Genomic DNA, 15,071 nt, shown 5'->3' with positions numbered 1-15,071 from the left:
CAGTAAGGGAACTGTAAGGAAAAAATGAGGGAAATAAGATAAAAACATAGGGAAAACATTAAGAAAATGATAAGAAAAGGAATAAGGAAAAGCGTAAGGAAAGGTATAAGAAATACTATAAGGGAGGGGATAAGAAAACATGTAAGGAAAACTATAGGGACAACTACTAAAGGAAAAATGTAAGGAGAAGCATAAGACAAAACACAAGGAAAAATATAAGGAAAATATAGGGAAGAATGAACTCAGTGATGTAGGACAGAGCACCGCCCTCCCCTCGTGGGCACTGATCCCCTTGGAGGCCCCCAGTGTGCCTGTTGCTGCCTCCATCCCACGGCACATAGAGCCCAATAAGGGCTTTGCCCAGAGCCAGGGCTGCATACAGTGGTGCAGGGCATCCTGCAGGGGCTCAGCTGGCAGCTGAGGGCCTCCCCAAGGGCAGTGTGCCTCGTGGGTGTCCAACCCCACGCAACGGGCAGAGCACAGAGCAGAGTGTGGGAGCAGAGAACTGAGCTACACACCACGTCTGGGTCATACCCACACCCTCACGCTGAACCTGGTTATCCTTTCACCCAAATTCATCCCTAACCAAAACGCAGACAAACCCAGGCCGGAGCGCTACGGTTCTAGGAGGGGGATCTCAATCTTTCCTTGGCAAATCCACTTTTGGGGAGGGAAAAACTCCACTTCTGGGGCTTGGGATGAAAGATGACGGTGGTACACGATTACAAACGGGGCTGTTGAGCCCGGCGCTGGGCACGGGGCTCCGCGCAGGGTTGAGCCCGAGGCCGAGCGCTGCCCCACGCGTGCCCGCACAGCCTCCCCACGCGCGCCCGCTCCCCCCGCGGCTCCACGGCGCCCACCAATGGGAGGACGCGGAGAGGCAGACGGCTCCTCTCATTGGCCGCCGCCGCCGCATATATTATGGGGCGGCGGCGGCGGTGGCGGGGTGAGCGTGGAGGTGGCGGCGGCCGCGGAGCGCGGCGGGACCCGGTGCGGGTTGCCCGCCTGCGGGGCCGCGCCATGGGGCGGCGGGGCCGGCACCGGGAAGCCTGAGCCGCCACCGGACCGCGGGATCCGCTGCTGCCGCTGCCGCCCGGAGCCTGGGGTAAGCCCGACGGGATCGCCGAGCTCCTCCGCCAGTGGGGATGCTCCCCGTGGGGTGGGATGCTGCGTCGGACGGTGCGGATGGGTGGGAGGTGACCCCGCCCCGCCGGGTGGCTCGGTGACCTTGGGTAAGATGTCCCGGAAAGGACGAGGGGAGGCGGGAGGCAGTGTCCCACGGTTGGGTTGCGGAGTTGCCCTCGGCTGGGAAGAGCGGGAGCTGCGGACTCACTGCTGCGCTGCTCCGGGGAGACGGTCAGCTAAGGTGCCGAACTGTGCTGCCCTGCTGGGAGAACCTGGAGCAACAGCTGGCTCTCAGCGGGACGGGAAGGCTCCCAGAACGGTGCCGCAGAGCGGGGCGAGGAGCGGGTAAGCCGATACCAGCAGCCCGCTTCCCTTCGCTCACCGCTGGCTTTCATCATTTCCAAAGGAGCCCAAACTCCGGCCGGACTCGAGAGCAGCAGCTCTCGGCGCGGCGCTGTGCCTCCCGTCCCTCTCCTTCCCAGGAGTCCCGTGCTTGGCCCCGAAACGCAGCAGTGGGGCACGGGCTGGGGGTGCCGGGCTGTCCCTCTGTGGTGCCGGAGCTGCGGGACCTGCCGGCAGGTGTCAGTGTGCCCCCTCCGTCCGCAGCCGTGGGGTCTGCACAGGGCAGCCCCCTGCGCTGAGCCCCGACTGGGATCGGGGGGCTGCTGAGCCCCGGGGAGCGGGAAGCTGGCCCCACACACACCGCCGCATGTTTTTCCTCTGCTCCTGATGCTGCCCATTGGGGTGAAGCCACTTCACAGTAGGAGGGGATGCCGCTGTGTGCGTGAGCGCCCCCCCCCCCCCCCCCCCCCCCAATCCTCCCGGGAGCTGATTTCGGGGATGCTCGGGGCTGCGAGCTCGGCCCCCAGGCAGGGGAAGCAGCCGCCGTGCTGAGGGAACTGGATTTGGCACGTTGCTCTTTCAAGAGGGTCTCTGCTTGTGGGTTTGGAAGTCTCTGGTGAGCAAAGCCAGAGGGCACAACACATGGCACTGGTGTGACACAGAACGCGCAGCTGCCATCTCCCTCGACCGCAGCCCGGGCTTCATCTCATCTGATGTCTTATGCAAAGCCTGAGCTCCCCGAGTCCTGGGATTTTCTGACATTTTCCTTTACTCTCATCTTAAAGTTCCTTGCTCTAAGAAAAGCTAATAAAAGGAACCCAAATCATAATGTCTTGCAGGTTTTTAAACCAGTCTCATGGGCGGGGGGGAGAGGCAGTGACTTATTGAAGTCGTTTAGCAAGCTCGGGGCCGTGATGGGGATCACCAACATTGCTGCTCAGACAGGGACAGTGGGCTCAGAAGTGGCTGTCCCTGTGCTCGGGATTCAGGTCCTGCACAGTCCTGGGTGGGCAGGGAGTGGGGCTGACCCCACAGCGCTGCAAATAGCATCGGCATGCACAGCTGAGCCCATCTGCTCCAGGCACTTAGCCTCTGCCCAGCCTCTCTAAGTGGCCTTAATTTGATAAATCTTTCCCACATTTAATAAGAAGGTGACTCGGTTAGAGTTTCATCCCCGCTAAAAGGCATCGGCAGGAGCTCGAGGCAAGCCCTCTCCTATTGCTCCCGCATGGATGCACCTCAGCTGGCCCTGTCCCCAGGGATGCTGGAGCAGGATGTCACCCGTCTGCCAGCATCAGCTACCTGGGGGCTCAGACACATCCCCAGCCAACCCCCTTGTGAATGCTTCACGGCATACAGGCGGCCGGATCAGTTTCTGCAGCGTGAAAGGGCAAAAATCAATGTTAATGTCCCTGACAATTAGCTAATGTCTTAATTATCGAACCCTGCTTGATTAGTGGAGGAGCGTGTTGCTCCAGAGCTGCCTTGCTGGCGGCATCCAAGCAGGCAGGACGTGGCACAGCTTGGTAGGGTGATGCTGCTGCCGGGTCCTACGGCTTGTCCAGCTGCTAACGAGGAGCCCAGCATGTCCTCCTGCCCCTCACTTTCTCGCTTCTGCTTTTCAAAAGCAGAAGTGATCCTATTGCCATCTCAGTGCTTAGGGCAGGAGGAAGCCTCGGAACATACGGGGTTTTGCAAGAAGCTATTTTTTGAGACGCAGCTCGTGGCAATCCCAGCAATGCATGGGTTGTCGCCTGCAGGAAGCGGGAACAGAGTGGGCTGCACCAGGACCAGGTAGAGCTGGGCAGGAAATAGGCTGTGCTCCTGGGCATGTCTGCCAGGGACATTTGTGCTGAAAAGCCTCTTCCTTCGTGTTAAGGTTTTTATAGACAAGGGGAAAAAAATAATTAGCAAGCTGGAATTTTTCCAGCTTTTGTGATACAAACCCTAAATCAAGAAGAAGAAAAAAATGAGTAGTCAGATGCTTCTCATCAAATCTCCATTCTTTTGGATCAAGGATAAGTGATTAGAAAGTTATTTCCAGCTCTAGTAGTGAGGTCAATGGGGTTATGAGCTACCAAAGAGCTGTGCTGTCCGCTGCTTCTGCAAGTACAGATTTGCACTTACATACTTATTTTATCCTACCCACCTCCAATATGAGCAAATAGAGCAGGGTGGCTAATGATGGTGTGGGATAGCTGGTCCGTGGTATCAACTTGGTTCCTTCAGCATCACCAAGGCCAACCATCAGCCTAATGCAGAAGGTCCCACCACTAACCCGTGTCCCTTAGTGCCATGTTTGCAGGGAAGAGGACTCTCCCACTGCCCTGCGCAGCCCATCCCAATGCTTGGTTGACCCTCTCTGTGAAGATATTCTTCCTAATGTCCAACTGAACCTTTCATGGCACAGCTTGAGGCCATTTCCTCACGTTCCATCACTCATATATCCTGTCTTCCAGCCCTTCACTAACCTCACTGCTCTTCTCTGAATGCATTCCAGCAGCTCAATGTCCTTGTAGCAAAAGTCCCCAAACTGAACATCAGCACTGTGTACAGGGGTTGGTCACCCCCCCCCCCCCCCGGCCCTGCTGGCTGTGCTGCAGCCCATGGCAGCCTCTAGCCCACCTGTGCTCTGCTGGCACCTTCATCAGGGTTATTGCAGCTGACAAGAACTTCAATTTTGGTTCCAAATTGCCAGGGAGCCGGCTGAGAGCACGTCATCAAAGCACACCCTTAAGGGTTTAAAAATAGAAGAAAAGGGGGAAAATAATAATAATGCGTATTTAAGTGGGATGATTCATCTGCCAAAGCCCTGGTTTAGGAGAGTGTGGGGTTGGTGCGTGCTTGGCAGGATGAGCATTGGGTGGCTCCTGCTATGGAGAATAACGGGCATATCCTAGAAGAGCTGTGAATATAGGGTCCCCAAACCCTTGTTCCAATTGACCCCTATCCCATTCCAGAGCCTGCCTGCAGCTGCTGGCTTCTCCCAGGTCTTAACTGGCCTGGGGATAAGGCACAGAGCTGGCACACAGGCAGGGTAAGCCCCAGCTCTGTCTGTTTGAAGTCTGGAGCCTTTGCTGGGCTCCAGAGATAAGCCCGGGAGCCCTCCCTGCATCCCTGCTGCCCTCCCCTCCGTGGCCCAGTTCCATATTTTTATACCCAGCATTTACATCGGCTAATGAAGAACGAGTCAGTTCTGACGTTCCTGTGCTGACTTTGAACTCTGCTCTGTTCAAAGCAGGTTTTTAGGCAACCAGCCCTTGCTGCATGAGGCAAGAAACATCTCCCTGCTCTGGCTCAGCCCCTGCACCTTGCAGCTCCTTATCACTAGCTGCCCTACGGAGCACAGCAAATGCAGGCTCTGACCCCAGGCTGCTGTTCCCAGCAAACCTCCCGTGTTTTAAGATGCTCAGTGCAGATGCTACAAAACCAGTAAGGTCTCAGCTCAAGATAAATGCTGGTTATCTTCCAAACACTGATGTGGCGAGCCCAGGGTAGACAAGCCCATTCAACCACCTGGCACAGGCTGCCCAGGAAGTTGGTGGAGTCACCATCCCTGGAGGTGTTCATGAAATGTATATATATGGCACTGAGAGACATGACTTAGAGGGCAGTACTAGTGGCAGGTGGATGGTTGGACTGGAGGATCCTAGAGGTCTTTTCCAACCTTTATGATTCTATGATTCTATCCATCTGCACACCCACTCGTCCTCCATCTCAGCCACTAACATGGCACAAAGGAAAGCCCAGCACCACACCAACAGCTAGAGCAGTTAACTTTTCCTATGCCTTCAGGCTGTTTTTTAACTAACCTAAGAGAAACTATTCACAGTCATGATGTACACCCCCAAAATGCTCCACATCCATTATCTCCTTCCCAGGTTCTCCCTGAGATCTTCATAGAATCATTTGAGTTGGAAGGGACATTTAAAGGCCATCTGCTCCAACTGCCCTGCACTAAACAGGGACACCCACAGCTTCATCAGGTGCTCAGAGCCCGTCCAGCCTGACCTTGGGGGTCTCTAGGGACGGGATCTAAATCTCCCCTCTTTTAATTTGAAACCATTTCTCCTTGTGCTGTCACAATAGACCATGCTACAGAATCTGTCCCATTCTTTCTTGGATGACTCCTCATCCTCTCCACACCAGTCCCCGGTGACCTTAGGGCCACAAGCAACTCACACCCATGTCACCTAGCACAAAGTTGCCCTGCACTCATGATCTACCCGTCATGCGGTGCCATTGCAGGGCAGGATCCGTCCCCAAGGAGCGTGGCGGGGCGAGAGAATGAAGGATCCGGCTGGGCAGCAGCAGCATGGGGCAGCAGAACCTGCGGCGTGCTGACGGGCTCCTGCCGATGCTCCCGTGGCCCCTAGCCCTCCTGGCCCTGAGCGTGTGCTGCAGGGCAGGCGGCGTGGCCACCGAGCAGCATGTCTCCAGCCCAGCATCCCCTTCTTCCTCATCCTCATCCTCCTCCTCTGGCCGAGCACCCCTTGACTGGCTCCTCACCGACCGGGGTCCCTTCTACAGAGCCCAGGAGTACGTGGACTTCATGGAGCGCTACCGGCAGGGTTTCACCACCAGGTACAGGATCTACAGGTGAGAGGCAGCAGCAGGGCTCCCGGGGATGGGGCTGGTTGAATCCAGATGGCTGAAGCTGGGGTTGCTCTAGGGGACCCGTGGCGGAATGCAGCGCCTATGCCAGGCTCTGCCAAGGGGAGATGCTTTGTTTTCATGCCTTTCACCATCCCATTCACATTCAGCTGCAAAGGCTGGGGAGGACCCCTCAGTTCAGCCCACCACCAACAGCAATTTGCAATGCCAGTTGAGATGCGCATGCCTAGCTGGGATTCCGCTGGGACAAGGCTGATGCTGCGGGTCCTTGCAAAGCCCCCGCAGCCCAGGAGGAGTTCATGGCACCAGAGCAAACCCTGCTGCATCCCACCAACTGAGCTGACGTCAGCACAGGGATGGCTGTGTTGTTATGAATCCAGCACCCGAGGGAGCTCATTTCCCCTTTCCCTGTCCCTGCACGCTGCCTAGGGATGCTCCAGGGACACTGCTAGTGACGCTGGAGGGACAGAAAGGAGCACCCGCAGGGATGGCAGCCAAATCACTCCTCCTCCAAGGAGGATAACCTCGCCTTTCCCATGGGATAAGATCAAGGGGACCAAAGGATCAGTAGTCCCCATCCCACATTTCCCACTGCCCCTGGCTGGGGGCAACACCATCCACAAGAAACATCACTCCCTCCCCAGCACCAGACTTACTTAGCTCTGAAGTCACTGTGGGAGGCAGCCCAGTGCTGTCCATGTCCAATCTTCCCCCTTCCTCCTCTCCCTTTTTCTTAATCAGCTCTAATTAAACTGTTGGAATGCTACCACCTGGTGTTAATTAGAGCAAAAAGCTGAATATTAGGCTGAAACTGGCCACATGATGTTTGCGGGGCTGTTGTTATTGAGGTGGAAGCAAGCTGAGGAGCTCTAGGGAGATATATACAAAACATCACCCCACAGCAAAACACCACACTGTCCTCCATCCCACCATGATCCCACATCCTGGTGACCAGCTTTTTGTACTACAAAAGCCCAAGATGGAATGAGAAAGGCCGGATCCTGTCCCTCTCTGAGCTACCCAAGCTTCCAGTGGGGACCAGCACCAGCGTTCCACGTCCCACTGGTGCCATGCCCACTATGTCCAACACCCTCACCCCATGCGCTTCCTCCACCTCCAACTTCATAGATAACACTGTCATCATCCACAGCTGCAAGCACCCAGGCACTGGATTTCTACCTGGATCCACGGGAATGGGGATCAAAGATGGGTGAAGCCAGCAGGATGGAAGAGGTGACATCAGTGCCACCTGGAGAGCTCTGATGCATGCAGCTCATTATTACCATCAGTGGTTTAGAGACCGATGAAGCCTTGTCCCTGAGCATCCCTTTCCCCATCCATCTCCAGGCTCTGACCGTCATTTTTCTCCTTCCTGCTGCAGGGAGTTTGCACGCTGGAAGGTGAACAACCTGGCCTTGGAGAGGAAGGACTTCTTCAGCTTACCACTGCCCCTCGCCCCTGAATTTATCCGCAACATCCGCTTGCTGGGGCGCCGGCCCAGCCTGCAGCAGGTCACCGACAGCATCATCAAGAAATACGGGACACACTTCTTGCTGGCTGCCACACTGGGAGGTGAGCTGGGGGCAGAAAGACGATGGGTTTGGGGGAGAAATATGACCAAGAAGGGGACACATCATGTGTCCCCACAGGAGAGGAGTCCCTGACCATTTTTGTGGACAAACGCAAGCTGAGCCACCGGGCAGAGCTGTCAGGGGCTGGGAACGGCTCAGCAGTGTCACTGGAGACGCTGCACCAGCTGGCAGCCTCCTACTTCATCGACCGCGAGAGCACGCTGCGCCGGCTGCACCACATCCAGATTGCCACGGCTGCCATCAAGGTAAGCGAGGGGGCAGCTAGAGGGAGACAGTGGGTGGGCAGTGCAGCCCAGCAGGGATGGTGACAAGGCAGGGCAGGGCAGGGTGAGCCCTGGAGAAGTGTGCACATCCGCATTATTTATGGGAAATTGGGCGCGCTAATGAAGGCGCATTTTTCAGCAGGCTGGAGGCCGGGCTGCTAGCTGTCAACAAGCCAATTAGCAGGCAATTATTTCTCCTCTCCAAGCTGCCGCAGTGTTGCCTTGCTAGCTAGGAGCTGTCTGCAGCCCCTCTGTGCATAGTGGTACGTATCCTCTCCTGTGTCCCTCACCATCTGCGATCCCAACCAGGTGACAGAAACACGGACAGGGCCGCTGGGCTGCAGCAATTACGACAACCTGGACTCGGTGAGCTCGGTGCTGGTGCAGAGCCCAGAGAACAAGGTGCAGCTGCAAGGTAGGGACCATGCAGGGATGGCAGAAGGGCCACCAAGGGATTCATGTAGGGAGGGGGTGGGGTGCCAGGTCATGCTGCTGCTTTAGAGATAAATAAGTTAATGTTGGGCAGGAAGGAGATGCGTCTCCTTTGCCAAGAGGAGTTGCGATCAATGGAGAGTCCAGACAGGCGGCTCTGCTGCCAGTGGATGTGAGCATCCAGGTGGTCTGGGAGGGGCCCAGGGGGGTCCATCTGGGAGTGCTGAGCCCCCTTATCTCCCCTGGGCTCCTTTTCACCTGCAGGGCTGCAGACGGTGCTGCCCCATCACCTGAGGGAGCGTTTCGTGGCAGCCGCTCTGAGCTACATCGCCTGCAGCTCGGTTGGGGAGCTGGTGTGCCGCCGGAGCGACTGTCGTTGCCAATGCCAGCCCACCTTCCCCCACTGCAACTGCCCTGAGGCCGACATCCAGGCACTCGAAGGCAACTTGGTCCAGCTCCAGCGCGCCTGGGACAGCCACCACAGCCAGTTTGAGGAGTCAGGTAAGGATGGGAGACACCGTACCGGGTGCTATATCCCGGCTCCAATAGCATCTCCTTGCCCAAAGCCTTCTCTTGAAGTAGGTCAGGTTAGCATATGCGGCCAGGGAGCACCCATGGGTGCTCAGGGTGGGCAGAGGCTGTAGGACAGCGTCCAGACAAGTAGTCTCATAGCAAGCACGTAAGATGGGTCTTGCCCTGAGAACCAAAGAGCCTGTGGGCATTTTTTTTTTAAAACAACTGATGATGCCAGGTTGGCTGACTTGGTATCTGTCTCCCCACAGAGGAGTTTCAGGCCTTAGTAAAGAAGCTCCCAGGGGATCGCTTCCTGAACAAGACAGCCATCTCCCACTTCTGGGCCATGGACCTGGACATTCAACACCGCTACCAGCAGCTGGGCACCAGCCTCAAGCTGCTCTCCAGGAAAACCCACCACATCATCCGGAGGCTCTTCAACCTCAGCAAACGCTGCCACCGGCAACCCCGCTTCAAACTGCCAAAGGAGAGGTAGGATGCCACAGACCCATGCTGCAAGTCAGAGCCCCGGGGAAGCTCAGTCCTATGGTCTGTCTCCCCCTGGGACTCAAGGAGCTCCCACCTTGCTGGAGAAAAGCCTGATGACAGCTTTGCCACCCAGGGATGCAGTTCTCACAGGTTGGGTTCAAGCCTGGAAGTGGAAAACAAGGATTGGTTCAGTGGAAGACACCAATGGTGTTGTGTGACCCCCCTCCCCCCCCCAAAAAAAAATGAACACCAGTTGGGTTTTTCTTCCAGCCCTGAAACTGTCTGAGGATTGTTCAGACTAGGAGACGTTATTGCTCTCTACAACTACCTGAAAGGAGAGAGGGGTCAGCCCTGAGGGTCACAGTCATTGGGCATGGCGGGGATGCTTGGACTAGGTGATCTTAGTGGTCTTTTCCAACCTTAGTGGTTCTATCCTAAGCAACTGTCCTCCCGTGCTCCTTCTCCCCTGTAGGCCACTTCATTACTGGTGGGGCCGTGCTCAGTCGCTCCTCTACTGCGGTGAGACAACAGTGCCTGGGACCTTCCTGGAAGAAAGCCACAGCTGCACGTGCCCCTCGGAGCAGCCCTCCTGCCAAGGGGCCATCCCGTGTGCCTTGGGTGAGGGGCCAGCCTGCGCCAGCTGCGCCGAGGACAACAGCACTCGCTGCGGGACCTGCAACCATGGCTACGTGCTGGCCCAGGGCTTCTGCCGCCCCGAGGTGGCCGACTCACTGGAGCATTACCTGGGACTAGAGACAGATCTGCAGGACCTGGAGCTCAAGTACCTCCTGCAGAAACGGGACAGCCGCATAGAGGTGCACTCCATTTTCATCAGCAATGACATGCGCCTCGGGAGCTGGTTTGACCCCTCCTGGAGGAAGCGCATGCTCCTGACCCTGAAAAGCAACAAGTACAAGCCAGGCCTGGTTCACGTGATGCTGGCCCTCTCCCTGCAAATCTGCCTCACCAAGAACAGCACGCTGGAACCCGTCATGGCCATCTACGTCAACCCCTTTGGGGGAAGCCACTCGGAGAGCTGGTTCATGCCCGTCAATGAGGGCGGCTTCCCAGACTGGGAAAGGACTAATGTGGATGGCTCTGCCCAGTGCCAAAACTGGACGCTCACTTTGGGCAACAAGTGGAAGACCTTCTTTGAAACAGTCCACGTCTACTTGCGGAGCCGCATCAAGTCTCTGGACGATAGCTCCAACGAGACCATCTATTACGAGCCCTTGGAGATGACGGATCCCTCCAAGAACCTGGGCTACATGAAGATCAACAGCCTGCAGGTCTTTGGCTACAGCCTGCCCTTTGAACCAGACTCCATTCGTGACCTGATCCTGCAGCTGGACTACCCCTACACGCAGGGATCACAGGCTTCAGCCATGCTGCAGCTGGTGGAGATCCGGGACCGGGTGAACAGACTGTCACCCCCTGGCAAAACCCGCCTCGACCTCTTCACCTGCCTGCTTCGTCACAGGCTCAAGCTGGCCAACAACGAGGTGGCCAGGATCCAGTCCTCTCTGCGAGCCTTCAATGCACGGCTGCCCAATGCAGTGGAGCAGGAGATGGGCAAGCTGTGCAGCTAGCAGCTGGGCCACTCAAATCACAGAGCAAGAGAGCCTGGTGAAAAGACTCCCCTGAAAAAAATAAAATATTAAAAAGCACTCCAAAAAGAATGGAATCAAGGCCTTACCTTCATGCCAACAGTGTGCTTCCATGGTACACCCAGCCACCGGCCATAAAGATGTGGGACTCAATCCAGTGGGACTGTGAGGATTGCTCCATGCACGGAGACGTTGCCAGCAATCACCTCTTCTGTTTGGGGACACATGCTGGTGGCCAGGGGCATGTGTTGGTGGCCCCAGCGAAGCAAACAGCCCAACAGCACGAAGGCTCCCAGTGCCCATCATCGGATCCTCTAGCAGCACCCCCATTTTTTAGCCTTTTTAAGATGAGTTTCTACAGATGCCTTTGCTTTTGCAATGCACTATTCCTGTGGCTGTGTCCTCACAGGTGGCACAGGGGGACCGCATGATGGGCAGAGTTGAGACATCACTCCCTTAAGTGCAGGCAGGGACCTGGCATCTGCCCCACAACGCTGCTGTTATGGATGACAGTGAAGATCTCTGGGCTGCTTTTCCTTACAAAGAAATGGAAACAAAAGGAGGAAAGAAAAAGATAAAGAAAAATGTTTTATTTATGTATTTATTTGGCTTGGGATGGTTTTTTTTAAGCTTATCTATTTGGGGAGGATCATTTCTTGTTGGTGGCTCCAGCTGAGAGACATCTTAGTAAAATGTATCTGTTTAATATATTTTTTAAAAAAATGCCTTTTTTTGAGCAAAAGAGCAACCAAAAATAACTGAGGAGAAAAAAAAAAACAAGAAGAATGATGTCATCTCTGGCCCTGGCTTTTCCATTGCTGTGCTGGGTGGTGGCGAGAAGGCTCCAGCACCATGTGCCCCATGTTTCCTGCCCCATCATGCAGGCCTGGCATTGAGCAAAGCCTCCTGAGAAGGCAGAGATAGGGAACACCCCATGCTAGCCTGCCATCCTCCTGTCAATGGCCTCATTAACCCAGAGGGGTGCTCAGGATTCTTAGGTGGCCCATTAAGGCCATCTGTGGCACACTGCACCCTGTTAGGCATGCCAGAAATGGGCACTAGGAGTTTTGTTTGGTGCCCCTCCACTGCAGTATGGGAACAAATGGGGAGTCACTGACCACAGCCACCCTTTCAGTCACGTGGATGAGAGATATCTTTGATATGTCTTCCTTATTAGGTCTGTATATGGAGGCTGCTCCAAACCTGTGGTATCCTTGTTGCCCTCCACATTCACCACTCCCTTAGAAAGGGCATGAAACACAATGCAACCTGAGCACTCACAGAGCTGCTTCATCTGTCTATCAGCTAGACTCAGTGCAGGCACCAAGGGCATCTCTGCATCTTACTTCATGTGGTGATGGGGCCTTCAAAAGACTACACAAGGCCAACATCCCCAACAACCCTGCAGAGGTACATACAGGAGAGGAAAAGCTCTGCCTCCTGGAGCAGCCCCATTGCTCAGGGTGATCTTCACAGCTCTGCCAAACTCTCCCCAGCTGCCAAAACTTTGCTTGAATGCCACAAGAAACACAGCAACTTGAGCTCATCCATTCTGCTGCTGCTCCATCCTCAGGCTGGATAGATAGATAGAGAGATAAGTGGGTGGAAAACAAAACCAGGGTAGATAGGGAGACAAGTGGGAGGAAAATAAAAGTGGGATAGATAAACAACGCTGTTTATATTCTCTGTCTAATCTATCAATCTATCAGGCAGCCTACTATGCTTGTAGCATCCCTCAATCTGTCACCTGGACTTCTGCTTTCTGTACAGCTGGCTTCCTTTGCTTGTGACTCCTGGTCCTAAAAGGAAAAAAATGAGGCATTTAAAAACACAGGGGAAGTGAAAGCCATCCTCCCTGTGTCACAGTTCCCCATGGCTGTCTGGGGACGAGTGGGGGAGGTGGTGTGTGTGTCCTGCTAAGGGACACCCGCACAGCTGGAGGGTTTTTGGTAACATGACTCACCTCAAGGATTTGGCAGTTTGTGGCTTGGTCTCCGGTCTCCCTGGGTAAATGGCCATCCGCAGAGATGATGCTCAGGTGCACCTCCCCATCATCAATCAAGATGAGTGTCAGGCTAATGATTCTCTGCTCCCATCCTCTGTTTTCTCTGGGCACTGCATCTCTTACCCAGTAACATATGCCCAAGTTGCTTAAACACAAACCCAAGAGGCAGCACATAAAGGCACCATCCTCCCTCTCCACCAGCCCCAAAGTGCCACCACTGCCCAATTATTGCTGCAAGAAGCCTTGGGGGGGCTGATACCCTGCATCCTTCTCCAGGAATTTTGTTTCAAACTCACCAGCTTTTTAAAAAATTCAGTGTTTGGGGCTCTCTCTACCTGTGCACTGGGTTGTGAGCCTCTGCATTTATACTTTGCAAAGCTACTCTTCACATCAGGAAAGGCCAGAATCCTGAGTGTTGGCCTCAGGGTGTTACCACAAGGGTGTTTCCCTGCCCATACAAATGCTGAGCTCCAACAGCTCCAGCAGCATCCCCACAACCCAGCAGCATCCGCAGAGCCCAGAGGCAAGATCAAGCCTTGCCGCTCCGTCTTCAGTTCTGTTTTTTTCCCCCATCTCCTGACAAGCTCAGAAGTGCAGTCGAGGTGGCAAATTAGCACCAGAGCCTCGTTAATTGGCAGGCAAGATCCTTCCCCTGCTGTTTGGGTTGTCATCAGCTGCTTCAGCACATTTTCAGTTTCTCTCTTTAGGTCTATTTTCTCCCCTTTCCGACGGTTTTCCCCCTTGATCCATCTCTCTGCCATCACTTTCAAAGCTCTTGAGGGCTCTCATCCGCCCACACTGCACTCCCTGGGGTTCCCTCTTTGCAGAAGCTCCATGGGGCCGTGGCAAATGGCCACTTTTCTGAGAGAATGGGGATTAGTGGCCCTTGAGATGATGATGTTGATGACCTCAATGGCTCCTTCCTCCCCCTCCCACCACCGGCTGGGACCTCTTGGGAAGACAGTAGGGGAGGTGGTGGGCAGAAGGAGCCACACACCTTCACAAGGAATTGAAAATGCAGATCCACAATGCAGGAAAGATCCCATCACTTTCATTTTCATTGTCCAGAGCTTTCTGTGCTCTCTCTGAGCTTCTGTAGCCTCTCCTTCACCAAACAGCTGGGGAGGATGAGGGATGTGGCAGTGTCAGTCGCCAGTCCTGCACATGGTAGAGCATCCCCTGTCCCACAGCCCATTCCAGAGTTGCTTTTCCCTCCTCCAATCCCAACTGCCATCACCTCCCAAAATACGTGAGCATGCTCTTGAGCACGAAACACTGATGGGTTGATGGTTGGACCAGATGACCATAATGGTCTTCCCAACCTTTATGGTTCTATGATTCTAACCCTGCCACCTTCCACCACCCTTGGGCACATACACACTTATAGGAGAGTAACTTAGGTGGCCCACCTCCATCCAGAACATCTACCCAAGGGGTGACAGCAACCCTAGCACAATCCCCACCTCAAGATGCACTCAAGTATGGGACACTGCTACTCTCCTTCAAATAACACCGCCAGAATCCTGAACCACACCAGCATCCCTACCTGTGCCACAAGCACTGATGAGCAATGTATCATGAGTGCCACTACAGCCAGTGCTAATCAGCACAGCTACGTCCTGACTTACATCATTGGGTTGATTCCTGACTCTGCTCCCAGGGGACTCCTCATAAGTTCATGGCTCTGCTCCTGGACCAGAGGCTGAGACCATGAGGGATTTAGCAGAGAGCAAGTCACGAGGCAAAGGTATGCAGACAAACATCCCGAGCTGTCTCTGAGCTTGTCACCGCTGGAGCCAGTGAGAGACCTGAGGGGATCATGGTGACACATCTCAGAGCACACTGCTGCCCAGGGATGGTGCACAGGCCAGGTTCACTGGTACAGTGATTATTTTTAAAAGCACTCTTCCAGCCTGTGGGCAGGAAGGCATGAACCCTCATAGCCAACTGCCCACCAAATCAATGGTGCTTACTGTATCCCCATGACAGGTTGCTACTACATCCCTGTGACAGGTTACAGCACCATCTAGCTGGGCAGACACACTGGGTTTTGACCCATTTCTACATAAAAAATTCAGCTCTACGTGTA

At 54.9% G+C, this 15,071-nt stretch overlaps 1 protein-coding gene across 2 annotated transcripts; it reads left to right on the top strand.

Annotated features, from left to right (window-relative positions):
• Nucleotides 1–972: 972 nt before the first annotated feature.
• BRINP2 (BMP/retinoic acid inducible neural specific 2) lies at nucleotides 973–11,894 on the top strand. 2 transcript variants are annotated; one of them, XM_052666762.1, is made up of 8 exons: nucleotides 973–1,105; nucleotides 5,716–6,051; nucleotides 7,463–7,653; nucleotides 7,731–7,918; nucleotides 8,246–8,351; nucleotides 8,633–8,869; nucleotides 9,151–9,373; nucleotides 9,843–11,894. In XM_052666762.1, exons 2-8 carry the CDS (start codon nucleotides 5,783–5,785, stop codon nucleotides 10,957–10,959), a joined length of 2,331 nt encoding a protein of 776 aa, XP_052522722.1. In that variant the 5' UTR covers nucleotides 973–1,105; nucleotides 5,716–5,782; the 3' UTR covers nucleotides 10,960–11,894. The 2 variants fall into 2 exon arrangements, with proteins under 2 accessions (XP_052522722.1, XP_052522721.1); XM_052666761.1 differs by having other exon boundaries at nucleotides 5,716–6,066.
• The last annotated feature ends 3,177 nt before the right edge of the window (nucleotides 11,895–15,071 follow it).

The sequence above is a fragment of the Tympanuchus pallidicinctus genome, unplaced genomic scaffold (assembly GCF_026119805.1).
Source record: "Tympanuchus pallidicinctus isolate F22 unplaced genomic scaffold, pur_lepc_1.0 scaffold7, whole genome shotgun sequence".
Lineage (NCBI taxonomy): Eukaryota > Metazoa > Chordata > Aves > Galliformes > Phasianidae > Tympanuchus > Tympanuchus pallidicinctus.
This window is presented reverse-complemented; position numbering and strand designations above follow the sequence as displayed.